The sequence below is a fragment of the Nothoprocta perdicaria genome, unplaced genomic scaffold (assembly GCF_003342845.1).
Source record: "Nothoprocta perdicaria isolate Ctin4 unplaced genomic scaffold, notPer1 scaffold_31, whole genome shotgun sequence".
NCBI classification, from domain to species: domain Eukaryota; kingdom Metazoa; phylum Chordata; class Aves; order Tinamiformes; family Tinamidae; genus Nothoprocta; species Nothoprocta perdicaria.
The window spans coordinates 5228918-5252260 of NW_020455544.1; the positions used below are offsets into that span (position 1 = coordinate 5228918).

Below are 23343 nucleotides of genomic sequence, written 5' to 3' on the forward strand. Positions count from 1 at the left end.
CCTTTCATGTGTGTATGGATGCATATTTATGAATTTGGGATGATTTTCTTAAAATACTTAACTTCACTTACATTATATCTTACATTGCAAAATGTACAGACACCCAGTGTTCTTTTTAACAACATATACAAGTGAGTTTATAGAGCTTTATAAAAGATCTTGTGATTCCAAATTAAAAACCATAGAAATATAATCAAAATAATGGAGAGTGATTTATACCTTTGATAGTACATAGCGCTCATTCTGGTAATATTGACAGCTGCATCTTTGGCATTGAAAATTCATCACAACTTTTAGACAAAATGTTGTTGCTTACAGCTTTTTCTTTTTTTAAACAAGAAAAACATGATTGACCAAAATACGAATATTGGGAAGTACTATTAAAGATTTATTTTATTTTTGTTTTTTAGCAAGGATAGCTTAGGAACCCTGAATTACCTTCTCGCTTTAGTGTATGGTGTAGACTGTATGAATCCATTTAAAAATCAACTAAGTTGTACCACATTTTTCGGAAAATTATATATAATATAATATATATATATTTTATATTTATTTAGAAGCTTTGAAATAGTACAGTAAACACTTTGCAACACGGTGTATAAACTACAGAATGTCTTTGATAATTTTGCGGGTCTTCAGATTAACAACATTTTTACGACCCACAGGTGAAAAGAACATGAGCACAATCTCTCTTGTAAAGTTGGAATAGTTGGGGGGAACACTTGATCACACAAAAATAATATAAAACAGTCAAGTTTAAAACAGTGATATTGCATTTATAATGCACATTTCTTTTATCTGTACGATTGGCTTCTTGTGGTGAATATAAACATCTAAAGGGCTCAGTGACATTTTGGAGAGAGAAAGATAATATAGTGCTGTAAACAGGCACACACTGATCAGAGAGGCAAGATCAGTTGCCTCTGAAGTTTCTACAGTTCTACACATTTCAACTCATTTCTCAGGCCTGCTGAGAGCAGTTAGGTCCTAGAGCTGGCCATGATGTCTCCGACAGCACACAGATCCTTCAGTTACACAGAACTGGGTGGCCAAGATAATGAAGTTGAAAGTTGATGCTTTTTGTTGGTCGACTTTTGTGCAAATCATGCTGCTTCAGGTAAGTCCTGTAGAAGTGACTAGCATATCCTTTTCCGTGCTGCGGGAAAGAAAGAAAGACACTTCTGAGAAGGAAAAAAAAGAAGAAAAAAAGGCAAAAAAAGAGAAGAACAGTCTCCAACGCTTCGTAGCTTTTAGTATTTCAAAACTTGTCACAAACTGTCGCTTAAAATTCCCATTGTAGCAAAGAGTTTAGTGCCGATTCACTTTTCAGAGCCAAGTCTTTCTGAGGTTTGATAGTCTGAAAACCAACCTTCTCATGCAGTTTTATTATTGTCTAACGTGTCATGGCAAGGATTCCAGCGTGCGCATACCGAATCAGTATGAGACACGGCAAATAGTCAGACTTGCAGGTTCAATATTACCGGAATTTCCAAGCCTATTTTTTTTTCCTAGTTCATCTTGTTATTTGAAGCAAGATCTAAAATTCCCCAGAGATTCAGAAGCTGGCTTTCCTTCCCTTTCAAAGTGAACCATTAGCCTCATCACCAACTGACCCTTTAGTCTGCTTTGACAGAGAGATAAAAAAAAAAAAAAAGAGGAGCATTAGTGCCACAATTCACATTTCAGCTTTTACTGTCATGCTGGAAATTAACTCACGTTACACAGATGAAGAAGGTCAGAGCCTCAGCAAAACCCATATCCTAATCGCCCGGCTCTAGCAGCTACRTTACCTCAAGACACTGGCTACTTGCACTGGAAAGGGGAGCACAGGGAAGAAATTACTTGCACTGGGACTCAGAAATAAAAGAGGGGTTAAACTCAAACCTCCGTAACACATGAAGGTGAAACAAGGAATTGGCGCTGAAATCTTGCTGAAATGTCATTACTACTGTTGTTACTTRCTAAAGCTGTAATGAAGATCGACCTTAGCTTCATCAGTCAGCTAACTCACTAGCTGGACGTCGGTGTTTTGCTGGGCACGAAGCGTCGGAGCTGGGATGAAAGGGGCCTCCCTGGCTTTGACCGAGCTCTTTGCAGACACGCGCTGAGGTCTGCGGCTGCCGCACAACCACATCCAAACTCCGTTCCATTTAGCCTGAGCGTGCGGCTAAGCTACGCCTAGAGCCTAGCCACTAGTGAGTATAGGGAATGTTCGTACTGTAGCACAGGCAAGTTAGATGCATTATAGGAAAGCAAGTCAACCTGGGTGCTGAACAGCACAGAACTGACAGATCTTATAATTTAAAATGCTATGATTCTGAATTTTTTTATATAAAGCTATTTTTATAATAATATTGTGCTTAAGATGTAATATGAGATCAGAATCTTCCTGATCTTTTAAAGCAGCACCAATCATATTTTTAGATATATTTTTAGATACTACAAGTAATAAACATTCAGACAATAATGATCATCACCATAACATGATCTGTGGTTGATCCTGCACGTGGTGCTTGGTGACCAGTAATTGCAATTCTCTTGTAAGCAGGTGCAGCAGCCGAGACCGCTCTCTGCCTGGACRAGGGCACTACGGCACAAACCCAGCAGGATTTCCAGGGACAAAACACACAGCTGTGCAGCAGCAGCAGCAGCAACTGTTGCTTTCATGCAGCACTACTTCCCTTCTGCGTTATCTGATGCCAGCCGTTTGTGCTGCTGATTTGGCGCTTGAGTTACACAGCAAAATCTGTTATTTCCTTCAGGTAAAACAGATATTAAGTAACTGGCTGCATCTAACCTTTCACCACGCAAATTAGTACTTTTTTTTTTTTTTAATTTTAAACTTTAATTAAAGTGCTTACGTTATGAAACAACCAGGCCATTTTATAGCAATAATTAAATAGTCTATGCTATGAGTTCAGAACACCTGCAACTCCCATGCCCTACAAAAATCCTTGTTCCAAAGCCTAAAATAGCCTCTGCCAACATGCCCACAGAAAGCATCAGATTTCAGAGGCAAGTTTTGTCCTCCTTGCTTGCTTTTGTTTTTTTAATATTACGTACACAGAAATTTCTGTGCAAATAAATCTCTCCAAGCCTTTACCAGCATCCCTCTTTACAGATGGGGAATATAAGTCAGAGAGGTTAAATGGAAAGGAGGAAGGACTTGTGCTTCAAACAGCAATAGATGTCAGAACTCTTGATTTCCTGCTCTCTAAGTAAACTTACAAAAGAAATACTAAGCCTCTCTGTGCCACAATTTCTCCATCTGTAAAATGGGAATAATATTGCTTACCTATCTCCTAGAGGTGCAGGAAGGTTTAAGTCACTATTCTTTATAATCCACTTTGAGATCCAGAGATGGAAAGCGCTATAGAAATGGAAGTATCAGAGTCAGTGTAAGAGCTGGAACAAAAACACCACAGTTCCTGGTGCCAAATTCTCCTCTCAGAACACAACTCTTCTTTTTCATCCCTTTTTTATTCCCCTTTCTAAATTCCCAATCCAACTACATAGGGAAACTTCATGCCTGTACGTGTGTATGTTTCCAAAATAACCAGTTTTATAATTCTACTAACACAATGATACTATTTGTACATTTATTTTTAACAGTCATTAAGGTGATCAAGATGATTAAATAATTACCACAAGTATTATGGCTTAAGTTATCAGAGTATATATTTTGTGATATACTGGCTATTACTCCTTCTTAAAAGGCCTTAGATAAAGGTTTTTTGAGTGTTACAATGTGAGCACTTAATGTATAAAATTTATAAAGAATTTCAATTAAAAAAACAGAAATAAAACACAGGAAACATATCTTAAGATCTCTCTGTTYCTCATAATACCCAAGTAAGCCTCTCGCTGAAGGTGGTTAGATAGTCCTATGTAGTTTGACGGCACAAGACAGAGAGGTCAGTGCTACCAGAAAAAGGAAAGAAAAACACTAGCATAAACAGAAAGAGAGAAAATAAAGCATGAAAGAAATGATGAGTTTCTGCTTCTGAACAAGAAAAACACTGGCAAAAACAGAGAGAAAGTAAAGCATGCTGTAATTCATGAAATTAGGAATTTCTGCTTACGGCTCAGAAGCGGACGGAAGCCTCCCTAGCGCACACAGAGGAGACAACCGTTCTGCTCGCCCTGTGCGGAACCGCTCTCCGGCCCCACACCGCGGGTCTGAGCTCGGGCCGTGACGGAGCCCCGCACACCCGTCTCCTCTCCCGGCAGGCCCGGCGGGACAGGGCTGTGCTGGGGGGCTGCCCCGTTCCCCGCGCAGCAGCTCGCCTGGCTCACGGTGAGGTGAGCTTCACCGCCCGCAAGGCAGCCGCGGCCGCGCCAAGCTCGGCCTGCGGGAGCCTGGCTCTGGCTCTCAGCCTGCGCTGCGTCCAGCACTGCCAGGGAGTCCATGGGCACCGCGTCTGTTAAGGGAAAGGCCGCGCAATTCCCCCAGGCGCCAGTCACCTGAAGATCCCCCCCAGTCCCTGGGAAACAGATTCCCACAAGGAGGCTGAGCACCACGCACGCTGCGGRTGTTATGGAAATGTCACCAGGCCCACTGCGTGTAGGAGAAAGAAAAGACCCTTCAACAGACAAACAAAACAAAACAAAATCATCTATTTTAAAGCAGAAGCTATTGCAACAGGTGAACAGGTGGGAAGAATCAGTACACAAACTGTGCATCCTGCTCTTTCAGATCCAAATTTTGGAAGTTAGYGTAAAGATCCAGCATTTGCCTTCCCATGGGATTTGAGGCATGCTTCAGTGTAACCATCCCATCTAAAAACACTGCTCATCAGTGTCACATTCATTTACAATGCTTGTTTAACTACAGTAGATGAAACAGTGCTCTCATCTAAGTCTCATGGGCTTTGACAGGATGGAAGAGATAATTCTAGTGACCGCCAAGAGGCTGCACGTCTGGTGTTACTGTTTTAACTCGGCCCAAGTGATTAGGGACCATGATTTAGGTAGTGATAGCAGATACCCCACATGAAACACGTGGCCTGTTTCCGTGGAGCTCTAATTCAGTTATCAGCAACTGTATTTTTGGAAAGAGGGCGACGAGTGAACGAGATTGCAGAATAAACCACCACGAGGCCCTCCCGCTTTGCAGCCGTGCATCCAGGCACAAGGTGCTGGGGCTGAGGGATGCAGGAGGGGGAAAACGACACTGCTGTCACCCTCTTATGGGGATGAAAAAGCATTCTGGTCACTGCAGGTGCCAACCCAGTAACACTTTCACCTATATATGGTTAATAATATTTATGAAAACTCCATTAAAAGCATTGGAGATAAGAACATCTGCTATTAAAATTATCCAGGCCCAGAAGCATTAGTAAGCACTGGCATTTTTCTCAGGTGTGCTTTCCTCACGAGTAGGTTAGGAACTTTAAGAGATTTGGGCCTTCATGCCTAGGTATTCAGCAGCGCACCTGGGCAAAATAGTTTGTGTCCTCAACACCTATGTTTCATGTTAGAAATTCTATATGCTTCTGTTAACTCTGCATTGTATCATACAGTTGTGAGAAAAGGGAAGATGGGGAATTGCACCTCAAAAAAAAAAGCCAACTGACCCCTACTGCCAGCGAGTCTGCTTGTTCTGGCAGCCACGGCTTATGCACTTGCAGTAAACCTGCACTTGCAAAATATGTGAAGGGTCTGAACACTTTGCCCTGTGGCGGCCGCTCAGGCAGGAGCGACGCCGCATCCCGTCCGGCCGGCGCTGGCATCAGGCAAGGAGCAGAAGGCGGGAGAAGCTCCTGCCCAGACACACACACCAGTGCCACCGAGGCTGGTTTTATCCCTAATAAACACATGAAATGCAGGAGGACTGAAATGCTCTTTAGGGAACCTGCAAACTCCAAAATATAAATACTTTTTTTCCCTAAAATAACCTAACACCATTTGGACAGGTTGTGCGGAGCTACTCAGATTTAACCTAARAATCAAAATAGAGTGTGAGCATTTGGTCTTCAGGCTGTGAGTAAACAGAGCCGGCCAAAAGGCRTAAGTTTAGTAACGGTCACAAATACTTATTTCTGGAAAAATAAAAAAAGACCTGCTTTCATCTGAATAAATACAYAGATCACTGAAATCTGTTCCTTCCTTTGGGAATTCATTTTTATTCCCTTTCGTCTTGTGTTAAGCGCATAGCATATTTCCCTGCCCATAGTCACTGATTCCCAGACAAATCCAAATCTGACCATGGCAAATGCTACATTGACCCTAAGTTACTGAACATGATAAAAAAATGTCTCTTTGAGGGGGAAAAACAAAGTTTATGGATGAAATTTCTGCCTGACACACATTGCCACTTAATTTAGCTTCATTTCAAGATCTGAAAATGTATGCTCTATAAATTTGTTTTTCTATTTGTAAGAAGTTTTTGCTGTTTGGGGCTTTCACCAGTTCATTGAACAGGTTTCGTTTGGTATTTTCATGTGACAAGTGGACTGCATGATGCAAATGTCGACCCCTCGCAACAGCCACTGTACAGCACTGCCAACCTGCAATCATGTTTCTGTGGTGCTACAAAGAATTTCTCTTTGTAAGAATAAGTTATCAAGCTGTGATTTATGCAAGCAAAACCAGATCCTCGTTCTGTTTAGGACTGTCCTTAAGCACACACTAACTTTAAGCAACAACCTTAACCTGTTGACTTTAACCAACATGTGCTTTATACTGAACAAGTGATCAGGAGGAAATTTCCTTTTGAGTGAAGTGAGGTTGTTTATCGCCATCCCCGTTCTGTGCCACATCCGATAGCTCCATGTTTATCTGTGCTAAATGCTGACAATTGTTTCCATGTGCCAGGTACAGCCCAGGGACACAGGACAGGTCACCCTTGATTCATCTCTGATTGCCATTGCTCAGCACAGCAACAGGCCTTTCCAGTTACTATTCACTATAGGAAGTGCTAAGCTACACGGGATGGAGTATCAAAGACAAGAGGAAAGCCAGTCYTCCCACAGGACATACAAAGCAGAAGCAAGAATTTTCTTCTTTGTGCTATGGTAACTGTATTATCTACCTGAAAATACTAAAGATGATGCATAACATCATCACAGAGAGAGAATGACAGACTCTCCCTCATTAGAAGAGTTCTTAGAGTTATGTACTGTACTGGGACTGATTAAATTACTTCTAAATCATTCCCGATGCACAGAATGAGTTCAGAACATGTCCTCCAAGCACATTTCCAAAAACTCCATCAGCAACTTGCTCTAATTGCATACCTGTTCTAATAGTAAATTCACATGCTTCCTATTTCACCTAGAGCTACTAATTTCAGTACTATTAATACTAATACGAGTTTGATTCTTTTCTTTCTTACAGCAGTTGCTTATGTGTTTGCAGGTAATTATCATTTCTTCTCCTTAATCTTCCTTTCTTTTTCCTCTATTTATTATTTTTTAAATAATTCCAGATTTTATTGCATTCTTCTGAATCCTACCAATACACATCTCCTTAAGCTGATAAGCCTGAAAATGAATATATCAGTCTGAGAACTAACCAGTGCAAAATAAACTAAATGCTGAATACATTAAAATTTTCAGTGCCTTGGAGAGAAAAGACAGGGTATGAACTAGTCCTCCTAAACTGCTTCCAAGTGCCTGAGCTCCCTGTAGAGCCACGGGAGAATCAAACAAGTCGCTGTCTGCCTGCCTTCAGAGGTGGCCAAATTAATCACACTGAGTTAGGCCTGAAATAATTGAATTTACTCATCCCGACACTTAAGTAACATGTGTTATGCTATCACACGGGCATCGTGCAGTGTATTACCCTCTGGTGCTTCTCAGCTGATGTTTTGTTTTGCTTTTTTTAATTCTTTTTTTTTCAGCACATCTTTCTCTGTAGCATATTGATCTGGGAGTATTTCCCCTTGCCTTTCGGGGAACATTTTATTTTCCTTTTCTTTAGCAGACTACTTTTCCTTGTTTTTCCTAAGTAGCATGCCTTCTGCTTTCAAGTAGTCCTTTCTAGTCTATCAAAGTATCRTTGTACTTAAATGTTTGAGAATTTCTCCTCTTCAAAGGATATTTACAGGTATAAAKCGAGCTGGTAGTAACTAAAATGAGCCTAGAACAGTTCTTTGCCACTTCAAGCAACTAGAAGGGAATGACTCATGCCCGCAATACTAAAATTTCCGTGCTGTATCCAGCCATATGTGGGTGCAACACAGCATGGCCTGGACTGAAACGGTGCTCACGAAGAGCCCCTGGCCCCTGTTCTCAACACCCACGTGATGCCTGGGCCGGGGCAGGGCACAAGCTGGCACAGAGCTACCCACGCAGGCCCCGGGCACACTGACGAGAGCAGCAGCACACAGACCATCGCAGTCCGGCGCTGCGAAGGAGCCCGTTTAATTTATTGGAAGCAACGCAGCCATACAGGACATAAAACATATTGCAGGCATAAAACACACAAGGCTTGCTCTCAAGCAGAGCAGAAAAAAAAGAAGTTATTGCTGTGTTTAATTTGTGAGCAGGAATTTTTAGATCTCACTTCCTCTCTATACCCACAGCTATGTGCAGCTACATTAAATTGTCATCTAAATGCCAATCTGAGAATAGATGGATGTCAAATTAAAGCATAACAGATAACTAAAAAAGTCTAAAAGTGACAGAACTTGACTCTTGACAAGATGAATCCACAGCATCACCATCTATAAATTCCTTATGAATAAAGAAAGGCTGCAMTGAAGCAGTTTCATAATGAATGATTTTCCGGTGCTAAATGCAGCTACAATGCAGGAGGTGAAAAGTCAGAGGACTTGGRTCATTTGCTTATGCACAAGTTTCACTCCTCTATCTTCTCCAGTGAATCTGTTCCTGCTTTTCATCTAGCCAGAATTCATTTCTTTAGTAATCCACATTACTCCTGATTTATGAGACATTTTCACAGGTAAAMAACATGAAATACATATGCATGTATGCAAGAAAAGGAGATTTACTCTTGCAGCTCATAATTCCATACAATTTTCAGGAAAAAWTGAGGAAGCAAGTTATGAAGATTTGCTTCACCGTGTCCACAATATTTTCTTCAACCAATAAGGAGCGTTATCCTACCAAAGAAACAGATTAAATCATCTTAGCATGGTTTGGATTTTCACTGAATCCACATTGCTTAGCATTCATCCTATTTAGTCCTCCCAACATTTTAGTAGACATTGAAGTTAGATTTTGGATTAAAATTGCCTGCATCTCCGAGTTCCTTTGGTACAAGAAAGGACCAAACGCATCATTTTTCATTCTTCTGCCTTCATTGTGAGATGTTTCTGAAACAAATTAAACACATTGACAGCTAGTTCCCAGCAGCAGTGATCCGACTGCCAGCGTGCCACTCACTTCTCAGGGGCCAGGGATTAGAGACTTGCAGGTACAGAGCAACACTGGCCTCAATAGTGCACTTGCCTAAACAGGGATAGATAAAGGTAATTCCTTCTCTTACGGGCTGTTGGTTGCATCCTTTAAGTGGCTTCCTCTGTTTTTCCTCCTTTGTTCAAGAAACAAACAAAAAAAGGAAGTAAAGCTCTTAAAAGTGAGCAAAATGAAACCAAAAATTCAGAGTTACCAGGCGAAGAAGAAGAGCTAGAAACAAGAATCTTGTTTCTACTGTGCAGACCAAGGAGTTTCTCAGTTAGAGGCCAGCAGACAGGAAAAGACCCTTGCACACAGAGGCCAAGATCAGAGAGACTTCYGAGTCTCCAGCTCCTGTCTCTGGAAGGAGGTTTCTAATGTAAAATTAGTATTTACTTAAAATGGATAAAACTTGCCTATCAGAAAAAAAAAAAAAAAAGTGATTTCCACACCTTTCAAACTTCAACATCTCATTGTTTTCAGAGAAATTGTGATTGTAAGTGACTAAAATACTTTTGACATGGGATTTAATTATAAGACAAGAAACACTCTGGAATTTTAAACTAGTCTAACTCAGTATCTCAAAAATAAGTGCTGAAGTTTCAAGCAATGTTTCTGCCCATTTCTTCAATATWTCAGTGCTAGGCATCCAGAAGATGCTATTTCATTTTTAAAGATTTTCTTTCCAGAAACAGGATACTTAGGGTAGACATCATCATATTCAAAATTGTCATAAAYGAATAAATATAGCACTAGTTTAAGATAATTCGATATAAGACTTCTATAGATTCCAGTCAGAACCGGAAAATATAGCTATGAAGTTGAGAAAAATTAAGTGATTTTAAAAAAAGAATAAGCTAAAAAAATATAATTTTAATTTGCCAGTTACTGAAATATAACTTTTCGGTTATTTTCTTTCACTAGAGTTGCAAAGGGTAACTCGAGACTTCCTGGACTAAAGCTGTTACACAAACCTAATGACAGTGCATTTTTCCATCAGTGTTTCGAGTAATACTGGGTACTCTGAGTTCTGTTTAAGATCACAGTTACACAAAGAGATTCAAGCAAAGGTATATAAATATAACAGCTAACAATTCAGACTTAAAATTCTACATTTTTTTTTTCAAAAATAAAACAAAAATGCTGTCATTTCTAGGCTTTTATTACACTACAGATAAGTATCTTTGCATTTTTCTATGTTGCCTTCTAATTTTACCTTCTGAATTATCCATTTCCTTTCTATTACTGCAATAATACACTGCAAAAAGTACTCATCCCTTTGAAAGAGAGCTGCAAGAGSAATACTTTCAAATGAAGAATGCAAATCAGTCATGAACGTGAGATAAAAATATTTTTAAGTTATGTAATAATCATTGAACGGTGAATCATCATGAATGGCTTATTCAAGATCATACCCTACTTACAATGATGAGTAAAAATACATCATGGTCGTGCTCTACCYAATTTTAATGTCTTATTTGCTATTATTTTTTCTTCAAGTTTTCTTTCAGTTTTTAGCTTAGTTTACCTAGCAGGGACCAAGTACCTGGACTGGCTGATTTAAAGCGGGAACCTTTCTCTCTCTTCACACTTTGGGTGCAGGTATTTCACAAAACTGAGAATGTTCTATCAGATTYTGTAGAAAAGGACAACTACCCAATTAGGTTTCTTAGTATCAGGTTCTGCCTTCGTATTTGCTGAGCAGTTTTGTATGTTCAAAGACATTCTCGTTTGTACAGAAATGAGACCTGGACCATGTCAGAAATACAAGCACCTGAATGCAAGTTGGAGCTTCACTGTCAAAAGGACATGCGGGATATTCAGTTTTGCAGCAGATCAGATTTAAATTTGAAGGATGCTATTTTAGGATTATTCGTAAGCACAAAAACTCTACTAGTCACAAATGCATAACTTGTTTCTGAGGAAAAGGCTTTTACTCTGCACAGATCACTTGCTTATTCATACCAGGAAATGCTACATTTCAGTGCAACTCTTTTCAATCCAGCATTAAACCACTTTCTAGATTCAAAACCCAAAAATTCTAAGATGTACATAAGACTCATTGCTCATTTGTTTACAAACATTTTTACTTTAACCATGTGTGAAAAGGAGATTGAGTTTAAAATTATAGTGTTAAATATCCTGCCATGCAGAAATAGGCCTTTATAATCCTAAACACATTAGAATACAAAAAATAAAAAGCTTTCTATGCACTTCTTTTTTATTCCTTTGAGAAACAATCAAAGGAATTTGAGAGATTTATTCTCTTGATAAAAGATATGGAACATTTATCTCATCTAGGTCATTTATTCTAAACTAATTTAGCGGATCAGTAACAATCATAAATTCAACTATTCCAACTGTGCCAAGACTTTTGAAACCCTCTTAATTTTATGGGCAAACCAAATTGACTTGGGGGTATCAAGTCGAGCAGGTTCCGAAGATTTTGAAGCCCCAGAGCCTCAGGCTGCACCTGTATTTTCAGTGCTGCCATGGGGGCTTGGTGCTCTGATCACGGAGCAGTCTTCCTGGTCACAGTGGCCTTCATCCTATCACGACTCCATGGGAACAAGCCCATGGATAGCCAGGTGAAGAAACTCCCATAAGAGGGGATGGAGTCTGTGTTTTCAATTCTCTGACACAGACAAGGCTCATTCAAGTCACTAGGCTTTGCAAAGCCAAATCCAGACCCAAGTGCATCTGTTTAAGGTTGTGCAGATACTTAGCATCCAAGCCACATAAAGCAGCCAAGGAAAAGGATTATTTTTCCTTTCAACTTGAACTTGCTTGAACTTCAACAACTGCTTACTCTTTGAGGAAGGGACTAGTCTCTTTATTCTCTATTTACACCATGACTAACAGAGTAAAATCCTCATTCATACATAAAACACGTTGATAGTGCTGGCAATAATCACCATGATGATAGAGTTGCCTCAGTGAAGATGTAGCTAAAGGTTCACCTATCTGCACGCAGAAGCTGCAGCAGAGTTAGCGAGGGGCTGCAGCAGAACACAACTGTTACTCCTCCTTAGCCCCTTGCACAGATACTGAGAGTCTGAAAACTGCCTTTATATAGTTTGTTTTAACCTGCTTCCAAGGGAGATTAGACTATTGCAAAGTCATTCTTCGAGAAAAAGAAACATTTCTGCATGGAAAATTAAGTTATTATGGCATTGTCTGGCTGTTTTCGTGTATAAACAAATCCTAACTCTCGCTAGGAAGAAAAGTAATTCTACACTAATATCAGCGCATAATTTTTAGGAAAGCTCAAAAATATCAGAAGAAGAAATACACACCTAGAATGGTCCACAATTGCAGGAAAAAAAAAATAGGAAAAAAAAAAAGAAAGCAGTTTTAAAGATGAATCTTATCATCAGCTGTAGACTGATACAGTCCCACGACAGATTTAGTGGTGCTCTTCCCCACTGTTATCACCAAGGACCTGGGCCAGGTATTAGGGATTGACAAGCATCACACTGGTCAGATATTCACCGTGAAAACTGTCACCTTGCAGCATGCAGGGCCATGAAATTTGAATCTTGAATTATAGTTTTTGATCACTATGGAAAAAAATACTTAGGAAAATAGTGACTAAAACAACCTCCCACTGAGTGACAAACAGCTAGAATCTATTTTTAAAAAATAAGAATTGTTCAAAAGCTGCTTTCTCACCTGTGTTATTCTAACTACCTTCTCAGTCAAGTTCAGAATCCTTTTATGTTTTCTGAACATTCAAGCCATCACAAAAATCAATTTCTTAACTGTTTGCAAAAAGTCAATATCCAAATCACATGGATGAAAAAAGAAGAAAATGAGTGTAAAACATGCAGCTAGAAGAATATGCAAGTTAAAAGAATTCTAGAGTCACCCCATGAGAAAATTTTCAAAAATACTATGATTTATTGACCTATGACAACTGTATAACTTGTATTCATAATAAATACTTATAATATACATTAGACTATTCAAAAACATATTCATAAAAATACTTTATTTGAATAGATCTGGGCTTGGCCTCAGAATAATACCCAGAATATGTATATTAATATGGAAACTGGCCCAAAGGTTTATATAAGGCCAAAATTTCACCATGGGACATAAACCTTTTCAATTCCGAGAATTTGCATCTTCTCCATCATCATACTTTGCAATGCACATGGAGATGTTTTTGTCCGTAGAATGACTTGATCTTTAAACAAATAAAAAGAGCTTAATCTCCATTATTAAGCTCTTGGTTTCAATCACCTCCAATAACCAGGCATTTGACAGATTAATGTGTTATTTTTTCAAAAGCATATCATCTTATCAAATGGATAATAAATTATTAGTTCACAACCTGGTTGCCCTTCAACTGTGTTGTTGCCTTGCTGATCTCCCTCGTTATTCAAACTGGCAATGCAAACGCCCAGCCTACCTGCTTCACCTTTATTCACTCTTCTTTTTACTTCATGTCCCTATCACAGTTTCTCTAAATTAATTAGCACTAAGCTTTTGATGGGTCTTTGCAGAGAAGTATTTTCAGTATTTCTGTTGTTATACTATATGTTTCTAAAAAAAGAATAGTCTGGCTAGAGCAATGTAGTGATACCATTTATGTAATGAGTTTTTAATAGTATTTTTAGTATATTCCATTCCTTTTTACTACCTGACATTTCATTTGCTACTTGCAAACTAGGTGCATTGCGGGGCACTTTTCTGGGAATTATTCCACTGTCCTTTTTTCCCTCATAAACACAGGAATTGCTCTAAATTCTCATGCTAATATGCACTACCTTGCCATTTTAGCTTTCCCAAAGTTCCCCACTAAGGAAGCCCACCGGATCACAGGGCAGGGCTCACGAAGTAGGCACAAACTTGAGCAGAGACATTCACACTGCTCAGTAAAAGCTCCATATAAAGCTGCTGGTCTCCTTCACCACAGCTGCCCCAACGGTGCCCAGTGTTTGCACTAGGAAGTTCTCCCAGCCATGTCACCGTGTTGACACTGCTCTGTGGCTTGCAGCTGCAGAGCGAGCGAGGTCAGGAGCTGGCCGGGTTTTGAGGAGCACAAAGCACCTCACTGCAGTGTGGACCTACCACAGACTATCTCAGACTTGCCAGAACTACTTTTGTGCCATCTGCAAATGCCACCCCTTTGTTTTCATTTCCTTTTCTGGATAATGTTCTAAGCTCTGCTGCCCTGCACAGACTCTCAAGGAGCTCTGCTTGTGCTAAAACACTGCATTTATCCTCATGATTCTGTCCTGTTGGGCACTGAGAATAGGGTAAAGCTCTACCCTGTGACAACACCTGCTTACGTAAGTTGCTTCAAAGGCTTTTTTGACGGTTCAAATACACAGTATTGATTAATTCTCACTCACTCAATCAGAATTCTAATAGACTGAAGTTGGAACTGCTCAGTTTTCCAGTACAGATGCCACCTAGCATCTGCTTGTTCCTAAAGCCTTTATCATTTTAAGCCTTGTGCTGAAGTCTCCCACTGGTCTATAAAAGCACCTCTTTAGTGATAAACACAACTTCTGACATTCTTTTGTAGCTGCCTTTTCTGCAAAATCAAAATATTACAGAAGCACATAGTGTCTTGGCTTAATGCTAGTTGTTTCAGCCAGTTATTCAAGAACATCCTCTTCTGTCACTTAGTCTCTCATGTTTATAAAAGATCACCTGGGATGAGTAGCTTCCTATAAATCTTTCATTCCCCCATTCTCTCATCTCTCTCTTTGGTAAAGACCAATGCACTGAAATTATTTAGCCTTTGTGCAATGCCCTTGGCCTCACTAATTGCAGCTCATGAGACCCAGACCTCTCCTGGGCTTACTATATCTGATATCTTAAAAATTGTTTTAAGATACATTATTCCTGTGCCTTTGGTTACTTGCTCTAAGAAGTTCCTCTTATTTCTACTAATTTCCATACTGAAGTTTACTTGCTAGATCCTATGCTCTTTTCTGATACTTGTACTTCAAAATCTTTCCTCCCTTTAACAAAGAACTGTTAAGTTCAAATAGCTTTTGCATCCTGGGATATTCTTTGCCATTCTTTTCTTCATATTGCAGTTTTTATATATACTGCAATTTTTAAGCAACATTTTCACTAAATATGAAGGTTGAGCTTCATATTTTTTGAATCACTTATAAAAGCATTTGTTCTATTGACATACTATTTTTGTTGTTTTTTTTTTTTTTTTTTTTTTTTTGCTAAAATATTGAATTTACCTTCAATACAGTTGCTCAACACAATTGCTCAGCTAAAGTCCATTCCTGAGTCCACTTCTTATCCATTCCTCTTGCTCTGTTCACGGAACATTTTATTAATAGGGAATTACTTACTCGTTCTGAAAAGTGTTGTGTTCGTTTTTCTTTTCCTTGTTCCTATTACTTGCTACTCAATTATAATCTGACATTTTACTAAAGAAAACATTAAGTAAAAAAAAAGATAGAAGAAATATTGTAGTTTTAGCTTTGGAATCCAAAGAAATAAAGTGAAACTAAACCTGGATGCTCAAGCGAGGATTACATAATACAATTCATTGATACTACTTTTTCTAAAATACTTTAAGCTCAGGTGTTTTATGCTCTTTGACCAGGAAGATACAAAACATGGGTGATGTGGAAAGAGCTTTCAATAAAAAAATTATCTGGGTAAAATTTAAGACCCCTTCAACTACAAATAAAACAAATACATGTTTATTTGCTATTTGAAATAAAATTGTCAGATAGAACTACTAGAATGGCAGTCTAGACAGAGATCATCATCCCTGTAATGTACATCCTGCATCAGAGCACTCTTCAACTAGACCACCAATGCTTGAAAACTGAAAATGAAGTTATGAAGATGAAATTAGCACTGCTAGATTATGAGTTAGTAACAAAAAATACTTCTTGGGGTGAACAATAGGAAATGTGTTAAGGAAAAATAGAGCCATCAGCCATTAAGACCTAGTAAATCAAAACTTTGCCTTCGTCTTTTGACTGACAATTTACATGAGAGGCTACACAAAAACAGGGTTGTTTAATTCAAGCTTTATGTTTGGCTCCACATCTCCACAAGTGCTGTGAAAATTTACAAGCTTTCAGTAAATCAAATTTAGATCCTTTAGGGATTGGTATGACCACCCCTCTGAAACACGGCAATTCCTGGACAGAGCCAGTTAAGAAGAGATATCTGAAAGCGGTCAGTGCTGAAAATGATCTTTTGTAACATAAGTGAAAAACCACCTTTCTTAACAACTAAATGCTTTGGAAATTAAAAGCATATATCACTGAAAGTAATTTATTTCTTTTCCTTATCTTCTGTCCTAAGAGACTACTGTTGCTTTAGAAAGGATCAGTATTWCAGCGTTAATGTCCTTGAAATTTTTTTGGATGAGACAGGCACCATAAACTCTTGAAGTCAACCCGATAAAAGTCTCTAAGAAAATAAAGAAGGCTAATAAATAGAAAAACATATTAGCTTGAAGTAATTTTCAAGGATTCTACATCTGTCTCAGAATCTAAAATGAATTATGAAGGTTTCTGAGATCAGCCACACTCTTTCCTGCCACCCATCCACCATCAAAAGGTGATTCAAGAAAGAGGTAAGATTTTGGAACCAGACAGAAGGCACTGAATAGCCCTGAGAAAAGTCAATACTGTGCCAGTAGAAAGATCATCAGTGGAAAGCTTATTCTTCCTTCCAAATCCTTAATAGTAAATATGTAAGTAGTTATTTTAATACAATACATGTACTTCCTGGTGTACCACTCAGTAACCTAAAGAAGTTTCTAGGACAGTGGAAAGAAAAATTTATCTTAACTTTACTCTTAAAATTGTTGGTCTGGCTATGCTTACGCTGTCTATCCAAACAAACTTTGAAACTAATGCAGCTTCAGAAAACCTTCCCCACCCAATGCTCCCAGCAGATACTGCTTTTCTGACAACCACGTCACACTGACAAGACTCAAGGTCTTGTCTTTCTACAAGAGCACTGCACGATGCCTTCTTYGCTGGAGCCACGATCCAAGGGAAGCCATTTTCCCCTCACTTCTAAAATAGCATCTGCATTGTTCCTGCCATGAATAGGAGAAAGAGCTAACTGCTATTCCCACAAAGGGATCACTTCCATACAGCCTTTTAAATAGTACTTACTCAAATATGGTGCTTTGTAAGGCGCTCGTGTATTAGACAGCAGTCCATCCAACTCCTTCCTCTCCAGAGTGTTGTGAAGGGCCTTCTCTTTGCCAAAGGTGGAGAAGGACCTTTCCGCCGCAGGCTGGGCTTCTGGCGTTTCAAACACTTCAGTGTCTGGAACAGAGTCCATGCCAGGAACGTGCAGATTGCTGCGGTAATCTGCAGCTTGGCGTCCATCGGATGGAACAAAGGAAGGCATCCAGCACCGATCCGAGTGGCCCAGTGCTTTACATTCCTCCGTGCAATTGGAGAAGAGATCCATGCCTGCAAGCAGGAGAGAAGAAGAAACTACAGATATAAGCTTCAGCATCACCAACAGCTGCTGACAGATACAAAAGRTTGTGCCGAAAGAAAAGGCAAGTAGCAAGAGAAATCTCCTAACAACTTTTTCCACTATCTTCATTTCYTCAATAAAATACCTGATTGTCCAGTCTCTATAATTCAGTGAACCATCTAAGAAGCACATATAAATGCCTGAATGTCAATTTAGAGAAAAAAAAAGAAAATCACAAGAAAGATATTGATTCTATCACACAAAATCTCTTGCRGAGCTTACTGTTTAGAACCCATTCAAATAAAGATTGATTCAACCTGCAGATCATGGCTGAGGTTCAGCACTGGAAAATAATTGTCTAAGATTACAGAGAGATTGTGTTTTAAATATATCTCTGACCAAAGGAATGATATGCCCTGGTGAGGGAAATGTACATTTGACTTATGAAACATTAGTGATTCCTATAAAGGAACTACCTGTACGTCCATTAGTACACAAATAGAGCCTACATTAAAAGCAGGTCTTACAAAGCAGAAGCACAGCTTTAAGTGATCAGGATGACTTAATAAATTAATAGTTTCATCATTCTTTCAGAGATAGTTTTCATCGCTGCTGCAGCGATCCTCACCATCATCAGGTCGCTTGTGTAACGGGACAGAATCCTACAGAGAATTACAGGACTTACTGCTACAAAGGYAACTATAGCCCAGTGTAAAATTGCTGTGGATACTATGGACAAAACTGTTAATATTTTGTGTGCATATTTGTCCCCACCAACACAAAACCATTTGCTTACAAATCCCTTAATGCTGTCAAGATTTCCGATGACAAACAAGACTTCCACTGCCGAGCTGCAGCTCGGTGTTCCAACACAGTATTTCCTCACTGTGCTTCACCGAGTTGTTGAGTAGACTCGTTTTGAGAGAAACAGTGTACAAAATCTTTGGCATACAGTAAAACAGATACTAACATCCTCAAGTAGATGTTCAAGAGCATACAGAAACCATTTTCTTGTACTTACAAAAAGAACTGGATGTCTTTGAGTAGGTATATGTCAAAACTGAACTAAATGTTACAAGTATTGCATGCACAAGCGTAGCATTAGAATTACAAAAAAATGCCACAACTTGCAAGAGAAATRCAAAAAAATCAACATCCATAATATAATTCAAATAATGGAGCTCATTCAGCAGCCTGCTCTGTAAAGAACTTGATTAGCTTGATCTCCAATGTGAGGATTACTATTAAGAATTCTACCACTGTTCTGAATTGTAATTTGATTTATGCTAGTAATATTTGTGGGCCATCTCACACTATAGTGTGTCTTTTCAATAGGCAGGAAATCTCTTTGAGTTATCAAGAAGTGCTTAGGAACTGAAAGCAGTCACTTAAGCAAACAGCAAAAGAAAAAGAAAAGGCTTTTTATCTCAGATTAATCTCACTTTATAATGACTTTTTAATTTTAAGTAATATACAATGCTAGGTCCAGTTTTGATTATAACCTTGCAATTGATAATAGGCATGCAGAAGTGTGGAAATAAATTACTGATCAGTGAACTGTTGAAAAATGCAAACGTGAACAGCAGATATGATGAAGGAAACAGATGAAGAACGACATGCAAGACATACAAATAGCAGAGTTTAGAATTCCGTGGTGGGAATATCTATCACTGARAGCAGATCAAATGCTGAAAAGAAAGCCTTACATACAGGCTTCCAAGAAAGAAATGAATATAGCACAATGCCTATAAAGCAGTGTGTACGTATGCATGTCATATGCCCAAAACTGTCCAAATAAAAATCCTGCCCAAATTGTATAAATCAAGCATTTTYGCTATTCAGAAAATTTGAGCGGCAGTTAATACCTAGAGGTTCTTTCGCTTTTCAGATTTCCTAGCAAAGTTCCATGTAAACAAGCAACATCCTTATCTTTAATAAGAAAATGATTACAGTAACATTTCACTAAAAGCATTTCAATGACCATATTCATTTAACATTCCCAGATTAAAAAAGAAAGAAAAAAAAAAGAGAGAAGATGGAAAAACTCGCAGATAAATTCTAAATTGTATTCTTTTGTCAGTAGGGAAGAAGAATTTAAGATATTTATTCAAAGATAAGCTCTTTTTTTCCTTCAAGGAWTTTTATGTCCCCTGGAAAATTATCCTCTGTTTCACTATTTTGGTTTCGTATCAGCTGCTAAACTGCAAAATGTCTCTAACCAAATATTATTTTTTAACTCCCTTCTGAATTCTGCTTGTTTACTGCAATGCACTGAATAGTATTATATAACAGCTTATTATAAAAGAGATGTTGTAGACACCACAAATCAGGATTTTGCATAAACAAAGTAATGAAAYGGGGATATAAAATGTAAGCTCATACAACAAACTTTTTCCTCCTTTGAAGGATAGGAGAACTTCTAAAAGAAGATAAAAAAAACACACAAAAAACCCTTAAGTGTAATATCCGCTGCTGGAACACAGAGCTGGCATGTACACGCCTGCTCAGSATTAGGAGAAAAGAGGCTGCACTGGATTTTACTCCTACTTGAGTCAATCACAACACTCCCTAAGAGTTTAATGGGTGCAGAATCAAGCCTTTGGCCTTAATATCTTGGCAGAAGAATAAATTCAAATCAGCACCCTAATTCTGAAATCCATGGGCACTTGCATAGATTTTCACTAACTMTGAGATGGCTGCTGGCTGTTCTCCTCCACCTTTTTACTGTGGGTGAGGATATATCATTCTCTGTTTTAATTGAAAAAAAAAAAAAAGTATTTAAAGGAAAAAAGAGCTATTTTCTATTTTCCAAGGAAGGAAGGATATATCATGGTAAAGGAAGCAAGACATCCAAGCATAGGACTCCTTCATACACCAAGAATCATATTCTTGATTTATAACAGAAAAAAGGTTCAGCCATATAACACTTTTATCTCCTCTCCCTCATAAATCTGGTTATACATATAGTCTTTCTGAATTAAACTATCCATCATAATTGCATATCTACATTAAAGAAAAATGCTTTCTATTTTTCAGTTAGTTTTCCTATCAGGCCTTGCATGCATAAAAACTGAGATTTTAAAGGTGACTCTGAATTATGAATTTCACATGTTCTTCTCAGACACAAACAGGTCGCGTGGAGTGCTGCAACCCAGCACACATATAAAAACCCATGGCAAGTACAAGTTTAGCAGTCAGTTCACTACTAACTCTGCTTCATTCAAGAGTTATTACTACAAAGGCCAGCGGGCAACGTGACTTTGCAGATTTTGAAGAAAAACAACCCCTCGCTTCCCTGCCCCCTCCAACCAAAAACTWGGAAAAGAGTTAAAAATTAAGTTCTGTATCTGAATTTTCTGAATGGAGGTGTTTGAAGAAGATACTTCATACTGTTCCACTTCTAAAGCATTTTCCTAATTTCTTTTTCATATTTCAAAAGGAGGAATATCAGCATTTTTATGTGCATGAATTCTAATTGATTTGAAAGACTACTCAGATCAAAGAGAAAATTAGGTTTAAAATAATTTGTATATAATTTACTCTTTCTTAACTGAATTATGGGAGGAGAGCCATACACCAAGCCTTTAGACTAATGAGTGAACATGTTTAGATGTATTACCAAATAAATAACATAATAAATAGARCAAATGCAAGTAAAACGTTGACAAAATATTTCCATCAAATTGTTACTGAGATTTTTCCCCAGTGTGTGCCATTTTCCTCATAACTTTGGCCTTTCTTTAGGCTTAAGCAGCATTTGTCATTTCTCCTGTGGCAGCTTTCTAAGGGCTAGATGGGAGACAAGCGTGACTTAGGGAATCAGGACTCGTGTTCAGAGTTACACTCCCAGATCACCCACCCATCTGGCTAGATTACCTATGAGTAAGTTATTCATTTCCCTGTGACTCATGTTGTCTGTCTACAAATGAGAATAATGATTTTAATCTCCTTTGCAGAACACTAACTACTGRAGAAAATGGACTTTACTCCTTTTTACCAAGTAATTGGTGTGCTGCCTTGGATAAAACTGACTTGGTCTGCATGAGAACMTGAATAAAAACTTAAACAACTTTGATATTCAGCTCTTCCAAATCTTCACTTCAAAAGCCTTTTTGGACTACTGAGATGTGAACATGATTAAGCATGCAGTTGAAGCACTTTTCTAAGCCATTTTTAAATTCACTCTAAYTTCATCCAAAACAGACTCTTACCCAAACAATCCTCAAAACAGGATGTAGCTTTCACTCTGCATAGGCTCAGAAGGAACACTTGCATTCTCTGTCCCTTTAGTGCTAAAATCTCTTCTTCTAGCTTCTCAGATTTTTCTTCTCACATGCACTGAAATACTGTGGCCCTCATCCAGCTCAGCAGTAATGCATACTCACTCTCCTGACTTTACTACAGCTGTACTCAAAAGGTGTGAAGGAATATTTCATCCTGTGCCTCTTTATCAGACCCTGCAACTCCTTCCATGAAGCCCATGGGAGAGAACAAGTCTCCCTTTAGACCTCAGCCTTTCACAGACACACACCAGCCATACTCCACCAAGTAGGTTATAAAATTGGTTGGTGTGGTTTAAGGTATATGCACTATAGTACATRTGTTTATCTTCACATGTATGAAACTCATTCCTCAAGTGTATCTGAATGATCGTGTCAAGTTAGAAGTGAAACAAAGATGATATTGCAAAGAACTCTGCACGCTTGAAGAGAGAAAGCAGAGGCACTAGTGACCAACCATACAGAAGAGGTTGATGGCACGAGTCCAAAGCTTGAAGGACAGGTGTCTCATCACACAGTTTCAACACATACACATGCAGAGTATTAATTGGCACCCTAGTCGGCAATTTCAGAAGAAAGGCCAAGAATTTAATCAGCCATGGGAAACTAACTTCATGCTTAGAAATGACTCGTACAAAACAGGACTGAAGTAGTGCGTTAATGATAGGCAGCAGTGTTGCATTTGTTTTACAACAAATACATCTTTTGTCCTCAAAATATTCAGCGAAGAGCGCTAGTAAGTAAGGCACCAGCCTGGGGTTTGAGAAATGCCTTCCTCTTTTTGCCAAAAACTTCTTGTATGTCCGTGTTTTCCAGAAAGTTCAAGTTCCTATACCAGTCAATGAAATGCCTAGTTAATCCCAGAAAATTAAGCTCCTGAGCACTTTTGAAATCCCACTATTTGCCCTTCTCCACCAAATGCTGATGACAGTCTTCTCCTAGTTCACGAACACTGAGGTAGGTAAGTAGGTAGGTAATTATGAGCAATTCAGGTACTACCTTAGTGGGAGCAATACAAATTCCTTACACAAAAGCGTTCAGCACATTCAAGCGCTTTTCATGAAACGATTAAATCACTGTTAAGAAAGTATATTCTGTATAAGAGAGGGAACCAGATTCTTATCCTAGAACATAATAATGCATTTTATGGTGGTTACAACAGCTCAGCTGAGAATTCCTCCTAAATGGTTGCACAGAATAAATCTATGACACAGTAATAGATTTTCATCCCACGTGTTTCCTTCCCAACTAATAATTCA

At 38.6% G+C, this 23343-nt stretch overlaps 1 protein-coding gene across 6 annotated transcripts in view; it reads right to left on the reverse strand.

The window, feature by feature from the left end:
* Window positions 1-537: 537 nt before the first annotated feature.
* Window positions 538-23343, reverse strand: part of PCDH10 (protocadherin 10) — a 30634-nt gene continuing 7828 nt past the window's right edge. Inside the window, exons 4-6 of one of the 6 annotated variants that reach the window (XM_026042608.1) lie at window positions 17489-17794; window positions 3296-3370; window positions 538-1156 (exon numbers count right to left, since the gene is read on the reverse strand). In XM_026042608.1, coding sequence (XP_025898393.1) covers window positions 3336-3370; window positions 17489-17794 — 341 coding nt within the window. In that variant the 3' untranslated portion in view covers window positions 538-1156; window positions 3296-3335. Of the gene's footprint in view, window positions 1157-1198; window positions 1622-3295; window positions 3371-8806; window positions 9068-16047; window positions 16177-16578; window positions 17410-17488; window positions 17795-23343 lie in introns of those variants that run through there. The other 5 variants (XM_026042609.1, XM_026042612.1, XM_026042613.1 and 2 more) reach the window with 5 other exon arrangements.